General features: G+C 40.9%; 1 protein-coding gene across 2 annotated transcripts; it reads right to left on the bottom strand.

Moving 5' to 3' along the window:
- Positions 1-314: 314 nt before the first annotated feature.
- LOC129839752 (calpain-1 catalytic subunit-like) lies at positions 315-23,349 on the bottom strand. Of its 2 annotated transcripts, XM_055907385.1 has the most exons (23): positions 22,911-23,349; positions 21,274-21,303; positions 20,287-20,533; positions 18,434-18,503; positions 12,681-12,799; positions 12,157-12,290; positions 11,588-11,756; positions 10,937-11,020; positions 10,352-10,437; positions 7,646-7,720; positions 7,267-7,427; positions 6,002-6,171; positions 5,771-5,782; positions 5,482-5,693; positions 4,351-4,390; positions 3,993-4,058; positions 3,818-3,875; positions 3,451-3,515; positions 3,148-3,216; positions 2,956-3,034; positions 2,189-2,302; positions 1,208-1,266; positions 315-1,114 (listed from the first exon to the last, which is right to left on the bottom strand). In XM_055907385.1, the coding sequence occupies exons 3-23, from the start codon at positions 20,530-20,532 to the stop codon at positions 1,088-1,090; spliced, it is 2,115 nt and encodes a 704-aa protein (XP_055763360.1). In that variant the 5' UTR covers position 20,533; positions 21,274-21,303; positions 22,911-23,349; the 3' UTR covers positions 315-1,087. The 2 variants fall into 2 exon arrangements, with proteins under 2 accessions (XP_055763360.1, XP_055763368.1); XM_055907393.1 differs by lacking the exon at positions 5,771-5,782 and having other exon boundaries at positions 22,911-23,346.
- Positions 23,350-23,412: the final 63 nt, after the last annotated feature.

Genomic DNA, 23,412 nt, shown 5'->3' with positions numbered 1-23,412 from the left:
TATCATCATAACTCAAAATATAAGGTTGTAGCTTTCAAACGTTTAATCAAGATCTCATGGACTGTTAGTCCTTGCATGTCTATGTATGCATATGAAATTGGTTAGCAAACCAAGTGTTGGGGTAGCGCTTGATCATGGCGCTCTAACATGCATCTCTTGCGGTATGGTTTTGGAAGCAAAATGACCTTATTCATATCAACAATAAATAATAATAAATAAAAGGTTACATTCATACACACCTTGTTTGCATTAGGGATTATAACTATGCATTAACCATGTTCTTACTCATCTTTAGAAAATTAATAACTCAAAAGTTACATGATCAGTCAGTTTTTATTCAGTGACATTCTTTGCAGAATTATAATGTGCAGTGTAGCATAGGCATCAAAGTTACTTTTTACCTTGTCACATTTTGAAGAATCCCTTTCCTACATTGTGTTTCAGTTGAAAGTACCCTCACCAATATTTAGACTGAAATTGCCATCCTGAGGAAAATATTAGTTATATTTCTGTCTTTAACTATTGTAGTGTACTGTACTGAGGTATCCTAAAGACTAATTCATCAGTACAATTTACAGTTCATTAGCAGCCTATAGCTCTACATACTTTCTACAATCCAAGATCCTGCGAAAGGTAGCAAAAAATACATACAGTCACAGAGTACGATATCATCTCTTATTACAGACTAGCATCTGAATTTGATGGTTAAACAAAAGAGAGGAAAACCTAAGAGGTTTGGAATGGAACTTAAAAAATACAGGCATTCTTTGCACAACGGTATGCCCTGAAAACTTTGCCATTGTATAATGCGTGCAGTGATTTATATGCAGCGACTCCCTTAGTAAAGCATTTAATTTTCATCACATGTAATTGACCAGGTTAAATGCAATTGCCAAGTTATTGAGCAGAGGCAGCAAGGTATTTGTAGTGGTGATTAAAAAGCAGGGAGTAGAAGTTTCTTTGGGATTGTTTGAGATGCCTTGGTTGGGTGCACTGAGATGCTTTGGAGGCACTTTGAGGCTATGGTTGTCCTCTACTATGGGTGTGTATGTGTCCTCTTCTACAGCATACAAGATCACCATACACTTCAACCACACATGGTCATATACAGCCACTGTGAGAGACAAAGATAGAGTGGATAAGGTTACTTTTCCTTAGTGAATCAGTAATTAAAAGACACATAGCATTGAAATTCAAATGGTCTCACCTCTGTGATATTCATTTCAGCAGTTCCAGTGCCTTCTCTATCCAACTCCTGGAAGGCCTCTGAAAATAAGGGGAAATATATATATTTAGAATTGTGCTTTAACACCATCTATAATTAACTTTTCTTGACCATCTGGCCAATGACATCTTTATCCTATAATTCGATGCACCACTGCAGGTAACCCCCCCCCCCCCCCCCCCCCCGGAGTTTGGACACAATGAACAAGACTGTTAACGAAACATCGCTGTGAAAGTATTTGCCTGCTTTCTTTTTTTCAAAAGAAAAACCATTGCTCAACCATTTTTTGATATGTTGGCATAGCAGAAGTAATATAAATGACCCAGTTAAAGAAGACTGCATGGACCATTCACATGCATAGAAGCTTAAAGGGAAACTTTGGGATTTTGGCAATGAGGCCATTTATCTACTTCCCCAGAGTTGGATGAACGTGTGGATACCATTTTTATGTCTCTGTGTCCAGTATGAAGGCAGGTAGAGGTAGTTTCGTTAGTCTTTGTGATAACGATAGTTAGTATTGGCTAAGTCTATGGGTATTTGCTAGCATGCTCATTGTCAAAATCCAGAAGTATCCCTTTAATGTGTGATAAGTAGAATATTAATGGAAATGATGAAGGTATGAAGATGTGATGAATGACTGTAAGCTTCTGAGGGCACTACATCAATGTCTTGGTGCTGGAGGACAGAACTACCAGTACAGACAGAAGTCAATAATTTTTCCTGGTCCTAATTATGAAATGATAATGTGAATTCAATCACAAAATCAGTCCAGAAACAATCACTGGCCTAGCCCTCACCCCGCTTTGCAGATTTAAAAGAATCAGATATGTATTCAAAATGGTGATAATGGCTCCACTAACCATTCCAATCAGGCATAGGGGAGCTTACATATATCCAATACTTTCATGACTACATGTTGTTTCTGGACCAGGTTGTGTAGTCAAAGACAAAAAAAATACATACTGAACATGGCTCCTAGCTTGACCAGACAGCAGACAAAGTTATCAAAGTCGATGACCTCATTTTCAGCGTATCTGGCCACAAGCACCTGGTTCAGCCTGTTGTTCAGTTTGAATCCTGTGAAGATCATAAAGCATGTAACACATGAAAACCAAAGAGTTTTTTTCCGACATCACATACGGTTGTCTAAGCCTGGTCCCAGATCTGGTTGTGTTATCATGTCAATTCATAGTAATGCAATGGCAATAAGTGACAAGGAGTTGACATGATAGCACAAACAGATCTGGGAACAGGCTACTGTAGTCTGACTGTAAAGATGAAAGCAGTGTTATCCATTGATATCAACCAGTGGAGGCTGCTGAGGGGAGGACGGCTCATAATAATGGTTGGAACAGAGCGAATGGGATGGCATCAACTTATTCAGCTCCAGTCATGACCACGAGCCTGTCCTTCCCAATTAAGGTGCCACCAACCTCCTGTGATATCAACAGTACTGAATTACCTATAATGTAATTGACAAAATCAACTCTGCAATTCATAATGTGTTGTAGTGCATCAGTAATGTAGAGTTATAGTACAAAAGTTATAGTCATTCGTTGTTTCATTGAAGCCCCTGGATTGTGTTCAGTAGGTATAATGTAGCAAAACCTACGCATTATTTTCAAGTTCAGGTAGCTAGTACATCTGTTTTATTCTATTTATAAATATTTGTGCCTGTTTCGTGTCTACTGAACAACACCAATCCAGTAGTGCGAAGATAGAGTAATCACCAGCAGACTCCAAGGCCAGACGCATCTCATAGGAGCTCATACATCCAGACTTGTCCAGATCAAACTGGCGGAAGATTCCCTGGGAAAAGAAGAGATTAGAGCTATGGGTGTCTGCCTTGCATTCTTGCATGCCATTGACAATATTTCACTTCTGTAAAATTGACATACAATTATCAGCATATTTCAACTCACCAGCCACTTCCTGATCTTATTCCACAGAATCTGAAACTCAACTATACCAAGGCGAGCGGAGCCATCTTTCTGCGTAACAGGTGAGTCAAGGTGTCATTGATAGCAATTGGAAATGGAGTGCAACATTTGTCTGTTAGTGTAACATATCAAAGCAATGATACTTTTTTGTGATCACGCAATTGGTTATGTATGTATTGTATTTTTCATTAATACTGCCGTAATATATCCTTTGTCCAAATAAAGTTGAGTATGTATTGAAATGAAGGGTAGGGAGTGTTAAAGTGACTAGCTGAGGAAGGATACGTCTAATAGGCTGACCATGCCTCTACAGGACTCCATGCTGAATCCATCAGTCTGCAGGTCCCTGTCTGGGAATCAAATCCAATTTAAAATTGAAACACACTTTACATTAAAACAATAAATGAAAAAAGTTAAAGCATTAAAGAGGATAAATAAAAGAACATAAGATCACAGAAGATGTGTAAAATAATCACTTATTAAAGGCACGGCTAAAAATATGGGGTTTAAAAAGTGATTTAAAAAACCTCAATGGTGTCTGCCCATTTTACCTGAATATAGGATAACAGACCACATTTCAGAAATTGCATTGAATGGATGACGAGTCACTAAACCCCCTCGACCTGAAGAGCATTGAATGAACAGTACTTACGTTTGGTCACCACCCTATTGAGAATGGTTCTGAGCTCACGGACAGAGATCTCCATGTCCTAAAACATAAAGCAAATACAGGTTTTGTACTCAAAATGTCTCCATGTTCTTAAACATGAAACACATTATCTTTGCACTCAAATGCGTTTCGGAGCAAAACCAAACTTGAAACTCACCTCCCCAGATAACTGAGCGAACATGGCCCTGAATGAGTCCTCAATGTCACTCTCTGAGATGTCCTCCTGTGAAGATAAAGACTCAGCTGTCCATCCATGTTGATACATGGTCAACAAGTGAAATAACAGTGCCTTGTGAAAGTATTTAATTCCTTGCAAAGTTCTGGCATGTTGCAGTAACTTAAAATATATATACACAACCTACTCCACACTTTCAAACTTAAAGAAAAATACATTTTTATTTTTCCCGTAATGAAAAATGGAATGTCTCAATTGCATAAGTATTCACACCCCTAAGTCAAGTTCTTGGTTAAGCAATTATTGCAAGGGAGTTGAACATCTAAGCTTGACTCTTTACCTCATCTTCAAAGTTTGCCACCACATCATCATCCAGTTCTCTGAAATGACATAGCAACTATTTAAAATAAATTCCATAAATGTTTACATGCAATGTTTAGAATATACCAAAGCTGCTTTTTACATTCAGTGATAGCCATACAATACAATCGCCACAGACTCTTAATACAATTCTTTACCAAATTGTGCCAATGTCTAGAAAATACAGTGGTATACAGATGTCAAATCTTAACTTGATCACTCTTTTGTCGCTGAGAATTTTCCTACTGCATCAGGAAATTCAAATATGATTCCCTGAAAAGTTATATTTTTCTCTCCATGCGGGGGCAGTCAAACGCTAGGCCCAGGTCCTATTACTCCAACATTCAAATGTACAAAAATTTAACTGAAATGCAGCCATACTCATCAACAACTGTCATTTTATATAGCTTAATAACACGGATATATATTGTGGGTGGGTGGTTGGATGGAGTCTTGTTGGAAATGTGGGGTTGGGGATCAAGGCTCACTTATTTTTAATTCTTTCATTTACATACTAAATGTATAATTTTTTAAACTCGAATATGATCATCATGATCAATACTTTGTATATATGTACATTATTTCTTTTTTATTTTTTTTTTCAAGTGGCAGCCCACAGGTGAATACAAACTAAATATGAAATGATATTACTCCCCCCCATGGTCATAAAAAAATCATAGGTTTTCATGAGCCGTTGCGTAGGCTACCTCAGCTACGCAATGGCCCATGAAAGCCTATGCTTTTTTTTTTGATCTACAGTATATATTATCGAGAAAAAGGACATCTTAAAACCAGTTGAACTGGTACCCAGTGGACCTGCAGTAGGCCTAAAATGTAGGTACGATACTGCATTGTATACAAACGCCGCTTCCAGCTGCGATTCTAAATATTTCTTCAAACATTCAAATCCTACTACTGCAGGATTATTTTCTCCTGCAACAAAACGGGTCAATTTAAGACCCAACAGCTGTACATAATTACCAACAACTGATTGAGGTGTATTGAGAAAACCAGACGAGAAATAATTTAGGATTGACAATTTTGCTGTTAACAGAACTGTATTTCTCCATTTAAGTTGCACATCCCTGAAGTACTACTATACTGTACTCACTGTGTCTCCGACTGCTTCTCAGTGAAGACTCTGAGGACAAAGTCAGCCTCTTTCCCAGGTTCGAAGGTGGAGGGTACCACAAGGTACTCCCCGGGTGGCAGGCGCAGCCGTGCGCTCACCTCCCTCAGGTTGATAAAGGTCTCAGAACGTGCACATGATGAGTGCTTCAAGAAGAAGTCTTTCTTCAAGTGAACACTTTGACAACCCTTAAACTGAGAGAAGAAGGACAGGGGGTAGATAGGGCTAGTTTGTGTGTGTGTTTATGTGGGTGCCTGAAACCGTTACATACCTCTTCTGGAATCTGTAATGATAGAAAGGACGAGGTCAGTTTTAGGGACATTTTGTTTTGGTCTACTGTTGATTCTTTGGTCACTGGGTATCACATCAAATAAACAGACATTATACACAGAATCTACCTCTACTTGGCAAAATGTATCTTTAGTTTATTCTACCCTTCATCGAGATTTATTGCAGCTTAATTTTCTGCTCTGCTACTGGCATGTCACCTTTGACCCCTCACCTCGTAGATGGCAAAGCCAATGGTGTGCATGTCCTGGCCCTGGCGTCGGTAGCGGCGCCTATCCTTCTGCATGAGCGCCACCAAGAAGCTGCAGGCCTCCTCTTCATCCTCAGGGTCGTCGTCCTCCTCCAGCAGGGTAATCTTATACTGGGGGTTGATCCAAAAGGTGTCTAACAAAGACAGAAGGCAGAGGTCATGATAATGTATATTTTGGGTTCTACCTCCTTTGAACATAGCAAGTAAAAACGCCTGCAGTTAATTCTAACTCAACTCATGGCTCTATTTTAACAAACCAAACGCAAACGTAAATCTTAGCACACTCGCGCAATGCTGTGGGTGTGTCAGAAATATTTTTGTTGTTTTGACAGCGGGAATTATGGGCACAACAGCTGGTGGTAGTGTAGAGGCACGCTTTTCATTAATTTGTTGTAGGTGTAATGAGGGCTTGACCACTCACTGGCCAATGAAAACCTGCTCCCGAAGCTTTTAATGTGGTTGTGCATTTACGGTGTTTGATGTTCCATTGTCATGAACTCCAATTCATTAGGAGGGCATGGCTGTGCGTCCTATCCATTGAAGACTGTTTACTAAACTTCATAGGCTTACAGTAACCCTATAATAGGCCTAGTTTAAAAAAACAACAACATGTCCCCAGTTTTTCACAAAAGGTAATTTGCTTCAACATGGGAATACTAGCCTAAATTGCGTAGCCTAAATTGCAATGCAGGTCCGAGCCATGGACATTGCCTGAAAAATGTTTTAAGATTAGCCAACCTTCGCCGTTGATATGGTCTGTATGGTGACTTTGCCACGTGAAGAAAACAAACAAACAAACACAGGCAAATATCTTAGATCACGTCCCTCAGATAAAGGAGAGAAGTGAACAAGTACTGCAGCTCTGTATGTATCGGATTCTGTCTATGATCCTACAGCACCCCCTAATGTCATAACTAGGTACTTGAAAGCATAACACCAAAATATCAGTATATTCCTTATAAAATATGTTATGGTATGTTCTCACTGGGATATTTGTATGTTGCAACATATGCAATCCATGAACAAGGTATGCAACTCATGTGATATAGAAAAGACATGCAGTCAGTGACTGATGAAGTTTAAGTGTATCCCTGAATCCGAAATCAACTCCGAGCCCCTACCACCTAGGTGGAATTGTTACCATATTGCTTACAACGATCCAATCCTCTCAGGTCTACACAAGTGCCTACAAGGTAGTGGGTGTAGTGTGGTGGTCATGGTGCTCTCACTTGGATGGTTCCGGCAGCCTCCAGCCGTGCTGCCCTTCCTCCAGCCTCCGTCAAACTTGATGGTGTTCCAGAAACTCTGGCTGTCATCACTCAGAGCGTCTGCTGTCAAGTTACAGATCTCCAGCCGGGAAAACTGGCGCAGGAACTCCTGGAAGGGCATCCTGTATATTCAGAAAGCAGGGAAAGGGAGACAGATGGAATCTGTTTGATAAAAATGTTAATATTTCCATCTGGTTTGGGTCAGGTGTGGGTTGGGTTAGATTGTTATCGGATGCCGGTGTGGTATACAGGGTCCAGCCCCAACAAACAGGACACCATAGAAAACAACAGAGTTGTGGGTGGAAAACACACAAGGTGATATCTCAGAATGTGAACTTACCAGAACTCTCCGTCCTCCATGTGGCAATTCATGTCCTCCCTCTCTGATGGATCAATCGCATCCCACTCAGACGAACTAATAGCAATATCCGAGAGAGAGAGACACAGACACGGAGAGAGAAAAAGAGAGAGACAGTGATGAGTATTGTTGAACTGATCAATAGAAATGTAATGCAAAGATCTTACTGACAACAACCTTAAAACTAAAGGGAGAGAGTACAGAAAAAAAAATCAAGTACAAGGCAAGCAGGTACGAGCTCCGCAAATCCATTAGGGACGCAAAAAGTAAATAAAGACTCAAACTTGAATTGATGTTCAACAACTCAGACTCACTCAGACTCACTCATGTGGCAAGGACTACAGACTATCACAGGCAAATCCAACTGTGTGTGTGGTGCCCACCGAAGCCCACCTCCCAGACGAGCTTAACACATTCCATGCTCACTTCGAGGCAGCCAATAACGAGCCATCCATGGAAAACTCTCGCCGCTCCGGTTGACCAGGTGCTTTTTCTCTCCGAGGCTGACGTGAGGAAAACTCTCATAAGTGAATACTCACAAACCCACCAGCCCAGATGAGTGTGTGCTGACAAGGGCCGGGATGATACCAGTAACACGATACTCGTTAGTATCGTGACAAGGAAACAAAACACAGAGCAGATTCACCTTCTTTAGGAAAACAGCCCTTATGTTGGTAACAAACATCATCACATTGTCATCCAGAGTCACATTTATTTATTTTCCAAGCTATAGCAGACAATATTTTACATACAGAAGGATTTTAAAGGACCAAAGAGTTTGTTCTGCTTCGTTTTTTCATTTTTACCATGGAAAGAACATTGCGATATCATCCCAGTCCTAGTGCTCACCAGCTGGGGGGCATCTTCTCTGACATCTTCAAACTGTCCCAGGCTGTAGACCCCACCTGATTCAAGGAAGACAAGGAGACATTCCCAAATGACTATCGCACCGTCTGACTCCCCGGTCATCATGAAGTGCTTCAAGAGGCTGGTCATGGCCCACATCAAGGCCAGCATGCCAGGCACACTGGACCCACTCCAATTTGCCTACCGCTCCAACAGATCCACGGAAGATGCCATTTACATCACTATTCACATGGCCCTAACACATCTGGAGAAGAGGAACACTTATGTGAGAAAGCTGTTCATTGACTACTGTTCAACACTATTGTTCCCTCCAAGCTCGACACCAAGCTCTGCAACTGGATCCTGGGCTTCCTGTCGGGCAGACCACGGGCTGTGAGGATTGTTAACAACACCTCCCCCACACTGACTCTTAACATAGGGGCCCCCCAGAGGTGTGTCCTCAGCCCTTTTCTGTGCTCCCTGTTCACCCACGACTGCGTGGCTTTGCATGACACCAACAAGTCAGCCTATAGCGAGGAGGTAAGTGAACTGGCATTGTGGTCTCCCTCAATGTCAGCAAAATAAAGTAGTTGATTGTTGACTTCAGGAAGCAGAGGAAGGAACATGCCTTGATCCACAGCAACGGGACTGCAGTAGAAAGAGTCTGCAGTTTTAAGTTCTTCGGGGTCTACATCACCGAGGACGTGACATTAACCAACAACACCACCACCACCACTCTTGTCAAAAGAGCACAAAAGCATCTCTACTTCCTAAGGTGACTAAAGAAATTTGGCATGCCACCCCGGGTCCTCTCTAAATACTACAGCTGCATTATCAAGAGCGTCCTGACCGGTTGAATCGCGGCCTGGAACAGGAATTGCTCCGTCCACGACCGCAAGGCCCTTCAGCGGGTGGTGGAAAGCATGACGGTATCGGAGCACGAGACTGTCGGAACTAGAAGCACAAGTGTATATGTATATGTGTGTATATGACAAATAAAATTTGATACCAACAGACTCAGAGACAGTTTCTATCGACAAGCCATCAGACTGAACACTTGAACTGGACTGACCAGCAGCCTCTGATTTTTCCACACCTTAGCACACATGCACCCACTCACCCACACACACATTCATGCTACACACACACACACATCATAACTGCTGCTAACAGACTCTTATTATTATTGCTAAATACTGCACAATTTAAAACACTTGCCCCCCAATCCCCCCTTTCCCAAAACAAGTGTACATATTAGATCATAAATTGTGGCTTTCTCTATTATACTTATGCTAAAATTATTATTCTACTTCGTAATTTACTTTATGTTCGTATCCTTAACTTTTCTTATTGTTGTTGCATTGTCGAGAAGGAACCTGCAAATAAGCATTTCGTCGGATTGTGTATACAATGTGTATCCTGTACATATGTCTAATAAAATGTGAAATTTGATTAGCGAATTCGTGCACACAAACAGATGTACACAGACACACACGCAGCCTTTTGGAGGCCCTAAGCGAGATTTGGTTGCAGTTTTAAAGCACATTTTGCCTTGACTTAGGTCATGTTCATACAATATCTGGGTGAATAACAAAATCAGGAGCCCCTGAAGATCAGGGCCCCTGGGCACATGCCCTTCATGCCCGGTAGGTAATTCAGCCATGAAGGTTTAGATAACTTACTTAGCAATCTTATAAAATGTTAGCTGACATGGGCTAATTGAGTGACTGTCAGTGACTGACATAAGAAATAAACTGCTGATGCACATTGAGTATTATACCCGTCTGAGCCACAGAGCCCTAGGCTGTCCAGAAAAGCATGATGGTTGTGATGTGAACTCACTTATCACTCCAAGCCCCGGTCCACTCCACCTGACCCCAGGGGTTACGAATACGGATCAACCTCTCCATGCGACCCCGGAAATCCACCTATGATGATAGACAGACACACAAAAATTGGGTCAGATTTTACTTTGAAATTTTAACACATTCCAATTTGAAAGTAGAATTTCTCAATCATGATGTTGTTTGATAGTCACGGATGCCCGTATAACTATTAATTTGGAAATAAGCAATTTCTGCAAAAGATTGCCTGTATACTGAAAGATGAGGAGAATAAGTGCTTCTTATTTTGCTTTTTGTGATTTGTTTATGTTTATATTCCTGTTTTCACCACTCCTTTCCCTCCAATTCCAGATTCACACTAGGGTCAAGCTGAGCCACGCTCTGCTAAATTGTACTTAGCTGGCCTGCTTACGAATCCACAATGGAACCATGCTGGAAAGGACAATGTGAAAATGAAAATCTGAGCTATTACAGTATGGTTCGGGTCTGCCCTATCAGGCACAATCGCCTAAGGCTTGAAATGGCCCGCAGGAAGAGGCAAATCCCTCACTTTTTCCACAAAGACTTATTTTCACTCACCCACCTGCTTCTGACCTGTGACAGAGTAGGCATGGCCTTTAACCAGCTTCTTAAAGGTCACTGCTTCCATGTCGAAGGCACTGGTGATCTGGGAATGCAAACAGATGTCATCATACATTTCAATTGTTACCACACACACTTGGGACATGACATCTTCGGCCAAAAATATAATTGTGACAACAGACTCTTTCTCTCCACTTTAAAAGAGGCTGTATGGATGTTTAGTTATTTTTTACCTAGAATGTTGGCTTGAGTGTTGCCTGTGTGGTTCATATACACATATTACGATATAAATCATTTCTTAAGTAGCTTTAGGCTGACAATATACTGTATGCCCAGGGGCGTGGGAAGATGTGCCCATTTCTGTCCATTTTAGGGGGCCACTTTTGTCTCAAACCATCACCAGAGGCAAAACATTGAGAATACTGCAGCTCACAATTCCATTATGTGGAAAGATTTTTAAAATAAGCCAAGATTCATGTTGTGGGTGATTCTGATGTTTTGGGGAATTTAAAAGCTGAATGGGGGAAAATGTCAACCTAGATTAGAACATAGGACCTGCGCCAGTGACCTAGGTCCCATCCAGAAACAACCCCCATCTGAGAGGACTGCATATGTGTACTGCAGTTTGTCATGTAACAGAGACGCCACTTACGTCAATGGAACAGCCCAGAAGGGAGCCTCTCTCCAGGGCTTTACCGATGATCCGGTACAGATCCTTAGGTGCCTTACGTAGCTCGTAAAACTCTGCCACGCCACCGGTGAAGTCCTCAAAGCCCTCTGTGGTGCTGCCACCAGACAAGGCCTCATAGGAGCCACTCAGTCTAACACAAAAATGTCACAATGCTGGAAAATAATTATATCCCTTCATGCAACAATGTGAAAGTCTTCACTATCTGCAATATTCGTAAATGAAATGTATGTTCATAAAACAAACATAATAAATAATAAACATAACCTTATAGCGACATAGATTTATGAAAGCTTAAGGAATGTATGACGCAATTACACATGTCAGAGCTAACTGGACTTGTGACATGTATGCTTTATGAACATTCAATTGTTACCAACTGTTAACTTGGTGTAGCAAATAAAACATTGCAAAAATACAATTATATTCTAAGATGGATGCACTGTATACCTGAATTAAAGCCTGTTTTACAGAACCATTAAAACATTCAAAGCTTTTGACACAGACAATAGCTAATATTAGGAAAATCATACTTGGCATAAGCCTTCTCAACCAGGGCACTCCAGAACTCGTTACCCTCAGCGGAGTGAACAAACATCAGCTTGCCATCTTTGACAGGCAGTCGATCATCAATGACAACATCCACCCACTCTCCAAACTGCCAGAACTGTGAACAAACAAAACAGTCATTACTGTTGGGGAAGAAATTGGAGTCAGACATGAAGGTTATAATTGTTTTATGCTCCCCTATGACGCTAAATAATGTCTCCAGCATATATTATTAAGTGCTTCCCATAATCACATAATAATATATGCCAGAACTGTTGTCTCTCTGGGAATTATTTGGGGGAAAGCCCAGTGACCTGATAATTCAGGAATTGAGCCTCCTACAAAAGGTTGATTTAAAATCCCTCAAATCAAACTTCAATCTGAATATGGCAAGTCACTCTTTCTTACGTATTTAGGCTACCACGCTGTTTGAAGCTGTATCATTATATTATCTTTCATTAAAAGGTTTTTCTATTCCATTTCCTCTATTCTGTTTGATTGATTGGACCTGGAAGTGGAAGATGCCAGCGTAGTTGTCTTGGAAGGTTTGACCATGAGGGACCACCCTGTGTAGCAGCTTCTCGTTAAGGGTGAGGGAAGCAATGGCTGCCAGGAGCCAGCAGTCACCTAGCCACAGAGGGAAAATAGTAAAAAATAAATTAATCAAATGTATTTATAAAGCACTTATTAAACACTGAGCGGTTGTCACCAAGTGCTTCACAGTAACCTGGCCTAAACTCCAAAGAGAACGCAGATGCACAGTGGCCTGGAAAACCTTCGTACGAAAAGGAAACCTAGAGAGGAACCAGGCTCAGAATAGAAGCACCTGGCCCAGATGGAAGAGGGAGATAGTTAAGGCATTTTCAAATTTAATCATTTTAACCTGGGGTGAAAATGTGAGAGAGGGTGAATAAATATAAGCTAATTTAGCTGAGCCTCAAATGTTTTCTTAAAATACTGCCAAATAACAATAAAGAAATCTTAACATTCAAAATCTAAACGGCACCATAGCCTAAATTAATAATGTGTGCATCTTTCTAAAATATTACCCATATGTCTTAAAAACACAACATTTACACTGTCTGGTGCGGTTTCTATCTCACCACTTTAAAATTAAGGCTGCTGTTAATAGCAAACAAAACACTTAACTCATTTCAAGCACTCAGCTCAAATCACCCTTGTTCAGCATTTAGTAGTGAGTGAATAGCCAACCTAATGCATTTTGGCCAGTCTGAGCCAAGCCTTCAAACATTTGTTCTTGTTTTCCAAAACCTCAACTCCTCTTTGAAAAATCGCTTCCAATTTGCTTTAACTGAAATCATGCACCATCAGCAGACTACTATCAATGGCATGCAGCAAGAACAGCTGAACATGTCAAAGGCTAATTCCCACCATCGTCACATTGTTAAAACCATCAGGCAACCTCAACTATTTTGGTCCCGTGTAGATCAGTTGGTAGAGCATGGCGCTTGAAACACCAGGGTTGTGGGTTTGATTCTCACGGGGGACCAGTACAAAAATGTATGTACGCACTACTGTAAGTTGCTCTGGATAAGAATGTCTGCTAAATTACTCAAATGTAAATGTATTCAGCTTTTAAGGGGTCATGTACTGTAACTGAGTTAGCGTGGGGAGTAAGCATTAGCTACTTCCCTATAGAGAGAGCTATGGGGATTGCTAATGCAATGTTAAAGGTCCCCAATGTCACTACTGGGGATTGCTCTGGCCTCGAGGTCTTGCTAAAATATCCCTTTCTTTTAAGCTAAGTGTAACTGCTGTTATCGACTGAGGGGTTGAAATCCTAAGGCTAAGGCCACACTCAAACGGATGAACAGATTAAATTGTGTATGACCAATATCATTGTCCATTTTTGTCCGTCAAAAGTACAACTTCAAAAAGCATTGGCTTCATCTGAAATTCTCGAACATAAAATTCTAGTGTGTTGGTGTTCTAATGTGGGTACATATGACAGCAGCCTTATCCATATAAGTGTATACTCAGAAGTAGATATGTTCAATAAGTTAAGCACTGCTTGATGGTGAAAAAGTTAGACAGACCTTATAGTGAGGAGTATTATCAGATTGTCAAATCTTCTATTACATTTCAAGCACTGGTTAGCTTCAACCTGAAGTTTGATAAGCCTTATAGAATGCTTGAAAGGCTACATAACTCAATCAAGTTAATTCCCCAAAACAAACAGAGGGGGAGCCCACAGGCTGTGACATAACAGGAGAGTCAACTCCTGCCAAAGACGGAAAGAGAGAAGTTGTTTGTGGGCTGGGTCTTCAGCCCGTCGTGTGTATAACAATTACACATCCAACCGCCTTTTCACTTCCAGCTAGACTAGAGCTGTGAGGAAACTTTAAACAAGACTTGTGAGATCCCAAGAACAGAACAGTTTTGGGCTTTTTTTGGGCCATATCCTGTGATCTACTCACAACAACATTTTCTCACTAGTTAAAAAGGAAGCTGATCATGGCATTAATCACGACTGATAGCTCGCTGATTGAACAATCTTTTATCTTGAATTCCATTCCATTGGCTAGGTCCGTTATCCGCCTCCCTCCACCCTGTTTTGCAAACATACGCCAGAGATTGCTGCATGGGACATCAGCCAAGATCCATTAGCACGCTTTCTATGTAGGCGTGTCCGCTATTAGCCTTTCTGTGAATCATTACCAGTGTCTCCCTGACTCACAAATGGGTTCTGCCACACCCAAACAGTCAGCTGCCTAGTCAGGGTCATTCTTCTATTACACACATAGAGCTTTTGACAGTACCAGTCAAAAGCTTGGACACACCTACTCATTCAAGGGTTTTTTCTTTATTTTTTATTATTTTCTACATTGCAGAATAAGAGTGAAGACATCAAAACTATGAAATAACACATATGGAATAATGGAACCCAAAAAAATGTTAAATCAAAATATATTTTAGATTCTTCAAAGTAGCCATCCTTTGCCTTGATGACAGCGTTGCACACTCTTGGCATTCTCTCAACCAGCTTCATGAGGTAGTCACCTGGAATGCTTTTCCAACAGTCTTGAAGGAGTTTCCACATATGCTGAGCACTTGTTGGCTGCTTTTCCTCCACTCTGCGGTCCAAATCATCTCAACCATCTCAATTGGGTTGAAGTCGGGTGATTGTGGAGGCCAGGTCATCTGATGCAACACTCCATCACTCTCATTCTTGGTAAAATAGCCCTTACACAGCCTGGAGTTGTGTTGGGTCATAGTCCCACTAAGCCCAAACCAGATGGGATGGTGTATCGCTGCAGAATACTGTGGTAGCCATTCTGGTTAATTGTGCCTTGAATTCCAAATAAATCACAGACAGTGACACCAGTAAAGCACCCCCACACCATCACACCTCCTCCTTCTTGCTTCACGGTTGGGACCACACATGCAGAGATCACCCGTCCACCTATTCTGTCTCACAAAGACATGGTGGTTGGAACCAAAAATCTCAAATTAGGACTCATCAGACCAAAGGACAGATTTCCACGGGTCTAATGTCCATTGCTTGTGTTTCTTAGCTCAAGCAAGTCTCTTCTTATTATTGGTGTTCTTTAGTGGTTGTTTCGTTGCAGCAATTCAACCATGAAGGCCTGATTCACGCAGTCTCCTCTGAACAGTTGATGTTGAGATGTGTCTGTTACTTGAACTCTGTGAAGCATTTATTTGGCCTGCAATTTCTGAGACTGGTACCTCTAATGAACTTATCCTCTGCAGCAGATGTAACTCTGGGTCTTCCATTCCTGTGGCGGTCCTCATGAGAGCCAGTTTCATCATAGCACTTGATGGTTTTTGCGACTGCACTTGAAGAAGCTTTCAAAGTTCTTGAAATGTTCCATATTGACTGACCTTCATGTCTTAAAGTAATGATGGACTGTCGTTTCTCTTTGCTTATTTGAGCTGTTCTTGCCATAAGGACTTGGTCTTATACCAAATAGGGCTATCTTCTGTATACCAACCCTACCTTGTCACAACACAACTGATTGGTTGAAACGCAAGAGTGTGCAAAGCTGTCATCAAGGCAAAGGGTGGCTACTTTGAAGAATCTCAAATATATTTTGATTTGTTTTGCACTTTTTTGGTTACTATGTTATTTCATAGTTTTGATGTCTTCACTATTATTCTACAATGTAAAAATTAGTTTAAAAAAATAAAATAAAATACCTTTGAATGAGTAGGTGTGTCCAAACTTTTGACTAGTACCGTATGTATATATGTACACTACCGTTCAAAAGGTTGGGGTCACTTAGAAATGTCCTCGTTTTTGAACAAAAAGCAGATTTTCTGTCCATTAAAATAACATCAAACTGATCAGAAATACAGTGCAGACATTGTTAATGTTGTAAATGACTATTGTAGCTGGAAATGGCTTATTTTTTTATGGAATACCTACTTAGGAGTACAAAGGCCCATTATCAGCAACCATCATTCTTGTGTTCCAATGGCACATTGTGTTAGCTAATCCAAGTTTATCATTTTAAAAGGCTAATTGATCATTAGAAAGCCCTTTTGCAATTATGTTAGCACAGCTGAAAACTGCTGTCCTGAGTAAAGAAGCAATAAAACTGGCCTTCTTTAGACTAGTTGAGTATCTGGAGCATCAGCATTTGTACAAGCTCAAAATGGCCAGAAACAAAGACCTTTCTTCTGAAACTCGTCAGTCTATTCTTGTTCTGAGAAATTAAAGCTATTCCATGCGAGAAATTGCCAAGAAACTGAAGATCTCATACAATGCTGTATACTACTCCCTTCACAGAACAGCGAACACAGAACTCCCAAGGAATGTGAAAAATCATCATTGTAATCTATCCCACTGAACATCTAGGCAAGTTAGGTCTGGCAAGAATTGATGAGTTGTTTTTCTGTTCTATGTAGTAGAATGAACTACTGTATGTCTCAGAATGAGGGAAGAGCTATTCACTGTTCCACGCAGGCAGTAATTTTGTTAGTTTTTCTAGTCCTCTGGTTTCACTTAAGTGCCCTGTAGAGGAAAATAACATTCACATTGAAAACCCTGCAACACATTAAGGGGAGGAGGAGGGACACTGCTGTTAAGCAACAATTTTTTTTTTTTATAAAAGGGACTTTTTCTCCCAGAAACCGCTTAAGCAAGAAACACACAGAAAATCTGAGTGTAGATAGACTGCCAATAGTTACTTATCACAGAAGGAAGCCGTTCCTTTTCTTGCTAGTACAAAATACATACCTGCTGAGTACTGACCTGATACCACCAAAACTGCAGTTTCTACTTGTAGAATCGCAATACTAGGCAGTAGCCGACAACTTGACTTTGAGCCAATCAGTGAGCACAAACCTCCACATGGGGGAGCCGACAGGAGTGACAAGGGGGGGGACATAGGGCACCTTTTCTGGTCTAATCCACCCTTTTCGTCAGTGTTCAAAATAAAACAAAGCTGCATAATACATATTTTTTTCTAGAGCAAGTCTTTACATCTTTTACATCTAGCTAAGGAGTTTTGTGCTCAAATAAGTACTTTTTGCTAATGTGCACTAGCTTATTAGTTCCCTAGATAGCTAACGTTAGCTTGCTAACTGAGCAAAGTAGTCATACATACTTCATATAAAATGAATGGGGTGGTAATAAGTGCAGCACAATGCACACAACACTAAATGCTTTACCAAGCTGGCTGCCCAGGGTCAATGCAGTGTCTTTACTTTACCTAGCACAACAGCTAGCTAGCTAGAGAATCATGCTTATCATTTAGCTTACATTAGCCAGCTAGCTAAAAATGTATCTATGGATTGTCCATGCAAGAGTCAATTAAATTGACTCTTTGTCATCTTGCTAGCTATTATTTAGCTGTTGCCAAACTAGCTGTAGCCATGTGACTAGTATCAACAAAGGAATTCAACAACAATAGCAATATTAGCGCAGCTAGCTAGCTAAGTAACATTGACTCGACCATAAAGCAACTCACATGGACATGCATTTCCAAACAAGGATACTGCCACCTTCTGATTTCGAGTATTTTAACAAGGCTGAATAGCTGACGACTTCAAGGTCTTTGCTGTGTGAACACAAAAGAGATTGACTGCCAACACTCTGTTCAGAGGTGCTAAGTACTGTCGGCAAGCAAACGTTTGACAATCCTACCGGTGTGTCTGAGCCATTACAATAGTAGTACTGTAGTTCCTGGAGTACCACACTGCAGAAAACAGAAATACATAGTCTTTTTAGTGTCAAACTATTACAGCACATTGACACCTAAGCACATTGATACTCACCCAGTGCTCCTTGACAGATGTCAGTCCTTGTGGCGCCGCCCAAAATGAACTCAGGGTTATCTGAAAACTCCTATTGAAAATGAAGTAAAATCAGAAACAGTATTTTAAAGACACGCAAATATGTACACATCGAGACAAATATCATGAATGAAAATGTGGCTGATGTTTTTAAATCTAGTGCAAAAGCTTGTGTAACTACAGTACCCCTACTTATGATTTTGCAACTTTAACCCATGTCCATTTTGGACGGACACTGAAAGTATCTTTAGTCAAACTTTTCAAGCGTTCAAAAAGTCTGTCAAAAGTAGATTGTTACTCTCTCAATCAAATCAAATGTTATTTGTCACATGTGCCGAATACTTACAAGCCCTTAACCAACAATGCAGTTTTAAGAACCCCCCCCCCCCGCCAAAAAAGACACAAGAATAACAAATAATTAAAGAGCAGCAGTAAATAACAATAGTGGGGCTTTATACAGGGGGTACCGGTAGAGTCAAATGACATCAAAGCATGATTTGAAGAGTGAAAAGCTGCCACTAGTGTGAGAGAGTAGGGCTGCCCTCCCAGCCTTAAGTTATTTAAATCATTTAGCAGCTTGTGCTTTTAGTTAGTATACACAAGCAGCAGCTGTTGGAGGAGATATGTCTGGCATGTAGGCCTCTAGACTGTTTGTTCAACACTCCCCGACAAGGGACGCTGACTGAAGTGAGCATGGCTCTCACGCCAACCCACCGCCACGTTAATCTATCAACAGTGCTGTCTTTACCTCTGCTATAGAATGACAGTGCTATCACATGCTGCGTGAAAGAGGGATTTTGAGTTACATTTGTTTTTTGCCCACCAGACACTAACATTTTCCTGTAGTAAAGAATAACATCCATTTTCCAAGACCAATACAAAGAACTATTTGAAAGCAGAAATAGACTGGCACATTGTGACCACAGTAATGTATGAACCATTTGTGGATACATAATTAAGGAAGGGACTAATTTGTTGCTTGAGTGTTTTATATATATTTTTTATTTCACCTTTATTTAACCAGGTAGGGCAGTTGAGAACAAGTTCTCATTTACAACTGCGACCTGGCAATTGTGACCTTTATCTTTGCATGGGGTGGGAGGAATTACTGGTAAGTACACAGAAGTCACAATGAGAGATTCATCTTAAACAGCACCTTTTCAGGTTTGGTGAAATGCAAACCCTAAAAGCTGACTCTCAACACCCTAACCCTCTTTGTTGAAAAGACCACCTGTTTTTTTTCTCATGACATGCCATTCATTGTGCCCCTCCATGCCAAAATAACTATTTAATTCTCAGCACAGGCACAAAATATATCTAGAGTGCCATGTGTCTGCAAGTAGCACATACTGTGCTCATCCTACAGTCTAACCACACAGGAACAAGGGTTTGATTTAGAGGCTTGAGCAAAAGCCATTTAGACACCACGAGAATAGCTTACACACTTTTTTGCAATACCATTTATGAGTTTAGGGACAAATCCTTAATTGAGATCTGTATTTATTTTATTTAACCTTTATTTAACTAGGCAAGTCAGTTAAGAACAAATTCTTATTTACAATTACGGCCTACCCCGGCCAAACTCTAAACCAGACGGCGCTTGGTCAATTGTGCATGGCCCTATGGGACTCCCAATCATGGGTGGTTGTGATACAGCCTGGAATCGAACCAGGGTCTTTAGTGACGCCTCTAGCACAGAGATGCAGTGCCTTAGACCCCTGCGCCACTCAGGAGCCCAAAGCGTTGATACAACCAAGGGATTTGTATGTGTATCTCTTGTATGGCTTCAACTACAATATTAATTTGGAACACTGTAACTCCTATCAGTCTCTTACTGTGGGCCTCATCCACTCCACGCCCTGGGTTTTGGATGAGTGGGGCGCCAGCTCTTTGAAGCCAAGGGAAGGTGGCTCGGTGGGGAAGCAGGGGTCCTCGAACAGGCAGCCGCTCTCCAGGCACTCCTGCTTCAAGGCCTCGTAGTCCTGATTGAGGAACTTCAGCGCCCGCTCATTGGTTCCCATTCCCTCGGTGTGTAGTCTCTCCCTCTGGATGCGCACTGAGACCCCTCCGAATGGGTACATGCTGGGATGGAAAAAATAAGAGGGTGTGTGTGTGTGTGTGTGTTAAGAGGTGGGTTACTGGAAGCTAGCATATAAATAGCCCCAACAGAATAAACTTGCAGGCAGAGGGACATTGTTTCAAATGAGAGGGAACACTGTATGATGTGGCTCATTATCAGTAAATGCTTTTTACTCATGACAATGGAGATAATGTCTCAGAACTAGGAGCCGTGATGGGCCCAGAGTGGCCATGGGTAGGACACTCTCTCTGAGTGCTGTCTGAATATTTCATAGGTAAAACTGAGTGCCACAATGTAAAGGCGTTTGGATTGTCTGGAATTCCACTGGTATTTTCATGTAAATTAATTTGTGGGATTACAAAAATGATAGCGTTTCGCAGATACAGTTTGACTATTGATCATACACTTTCAGTATGTTTATATCCAGCCATATAAAACATATATTTTGATTATATGGCTGGATAGTTATAGGGTAGAACAAGCACTATGCTCAAATACTTTGAAGAGGCATTCTTCCTGGCCTGCCCTAAAAAAGGTGATCATGCTCTAACATAATTGGATACAGAGGAAGGACACCATGTGTCCGTCAACGCAATTCTGTTAGGCACAAAACTGAAACTACAGCATAAAACATTATTTGATGGTTAAGTTAGAGAAGGGACTACAATTCCAATCTGTACATTAGACTCCATTCCAGTCACTGAACAGACCATGACAAGAACACATATCTATATTATTGTACCTTCAGTCCTTCAGTGTGGGAGGCAGCAGGCTTGGGGAAACAAAAGTCCAGTTAATTTAGGATTCAGTCTTCACAGACACAGTCACAAGCATACATAGCTGGAATTTCACTGTAGTATAGCAAAGCAGTGAGCTATACACACATGCAAGCAAGAAGCACTGTTCGTTGTCCATGTTGTCCGTGTTGTACATTTCACTGACATGAGATTGATAAGGACAGCAGCTGGTAGAGAACTCTTATAGGTACCTATAGAGCTGGATGGTACAGTATGTCATGTCATTCACGAGGCTAATTGACTAGAGGGGGGCAGGGCTTGCTTTGAACACGGCGGCACTGTAGCATCACGGACCGATAACAAGAAGCAACTGTTTTTGAACGCTGAACTGTGTCTCATAACAAAAAAGGTTTATGGTACGATAGTCGATCGTTGTAGCAGATCTGTATGGTACATGACAAAGTAGGACCTAAAAACAGAATTTAATTGTTACAGACAATGACTCCCTTCCTCCATCCAAAGACACTTGCTGTGGAAATCAAATAAACTGGTAGTGATGCTCAATTTTAAAACAGTTGGAATCCCCTTTTGTTTTTGCACTCATTTACACTGTGCACCTAATACAATAAACAGCCCTCGTCTTCTTCTATTACCAATAAAATACATTTTTAATGGGGTATACTCCATATATACATTTTACATAGAAAGTCTAACAAGGCATTCATTTGGATTGATATATCAATAAACAAGGCTGCAACAATACATTTGAATCAATATTGTTGATTGAAACTGAAATGCTTGGGGCAAGTCCAATGGAACTAACGCCAATTTGCCTGCCACCACTATAGGTAACAATGTGGAATTAAATTTGCATTTCTTGTTCATTCCATGGTCATCAAGAAAACGTTGAATGATCCTTTCATTTTCTTGGATAAATCCAACAGCCTATACTGTAAGCCTGCATCAAACTGATCAAATTGTTGCTTTGAGTATTGATTTCAGTCTCGTCAGGTTCACACCCCTTCCAGAAAGCTGCATCACCTTTAAAATAAACTCTCAATAACACTGTGTTAGCCTCCTTATTACAATTCATTGAACCACAATCTACATGGTTGCGAGTCATTTAAACTATAGGCCTATAGACTACATCACTTTCTGCAATAATCCCTGTGCATATCACATTTGTTCATGTTGTTTTCAGTGGATCAAATGAACTCATGGTCTTTTTATAATTGTATAAATAAAATGCCACAGAGCAGCATGTCAAGTATTGACCGTGAAGGGTGTATGACAGTAATGAAGGCTTTCAGAAAGAATTCATTTTGTTTTAGAAATCATATCGCAAAAAAACATCAAGGATAACGTCTCTCAAAGAAGAGAGTCGCCTGCCATGTTTGGAGGAATCAGCTGATACTGAGCAGTTCATCACATCATATTGCATCATCCAAACGCGCAAAACTAATTTCCATGACTTGACATGCTTGACATAGATTACCATTGCAATGAAGCATGGTAACATGCAATATATGCTTTTCTGCTGAGTTTCAGCGCATTTAATTTCGGTAAATAGTCCCAATTCAATAACACAATCACATAGAGACATGCATCTTGTATTCCAAATCATAAATCAGACATAACTTACCACTGACTGGAAATCTTTTTAGACACTTTTCGAGGAGACGTTCAGTGTCTCTATAAACCGATATGTGTACATATATCTATCATGTCATATGAGTAAAGGCCAGAACAAAGATGCAATCAGTGTTGTTACTGCAGTGTCTTGCCCAACCCATTCCGGTGGGAGGGGTTTAGCAGCATCAAAATGAATCCCGCCAGGGTAGGCGTGTTTTGCGACGGCTAAAAGTTGATTGCATCCGATCTGGAACAGGACTGCCTCCCGGGCGTGAGCGAGGAGTCCCGTTCGAAGCCCACCGCGAAGTCGGTTCATTTTTTATTTAACATTTATTTAACTAGGAAAGTCAGTTAAGAACAAAATATTATTTACAATGACGGCAACGCCCTATGAGACTCCCAATCACGGCCGGATGTGATGCAGTTCAAAATAAAAGTGACGCAATGAAGCTACGATTCTGTGTTTTCCCATGCAAAGGCAATTAGGTTAGCTAACAACGCGTTATCTGCTT

This window comes from Salvelinus fontinalis, chromosome 3 (genome assembly GCF_029448725.1).
Source record: "Salvelinus fontinalis isolate EN_2023a chromosome 3, ASM2944872v1, whole genome shotgun sequence".
NCBI lineage: Eukaryota > Metazoa > Chordata > Actinopteri > Salmoniformes > Salmonidae > Salvelinus > Salvelinus fontinalis.
This window is presented reverse-complemented; position numbering and strand designations above follow the sequence as displayed.

What these genes read in the sequence shown, in the direction of transcription:
- LOC129839752 (XM_055907385.1), bottom strand. Translation starts at nt 20,532, where the DNA reads ATGTACCCATTCGGAGGGGTCTCAGTGCGCATCCAGAGGGAGAGACTA. An exon ending in TTCTGGGCTGTTCCATTGAC is followed by an intron (nt 11,021 to 11,587) that starts GTAAGTGGCGTC and finishes TTGCATTCCCAG; the next exon opens with ATCACCAGTGCCTTCGACAT. An exon ending in TCGCTCAGTTATCTGGGGAG is followed by an intron (nt 3,876 to 3,992) that starts GTGAGTTTCAAG and finishes TTTATGTTTTAG; the next exon opens with GACATGGAGATCTCTGTCCG.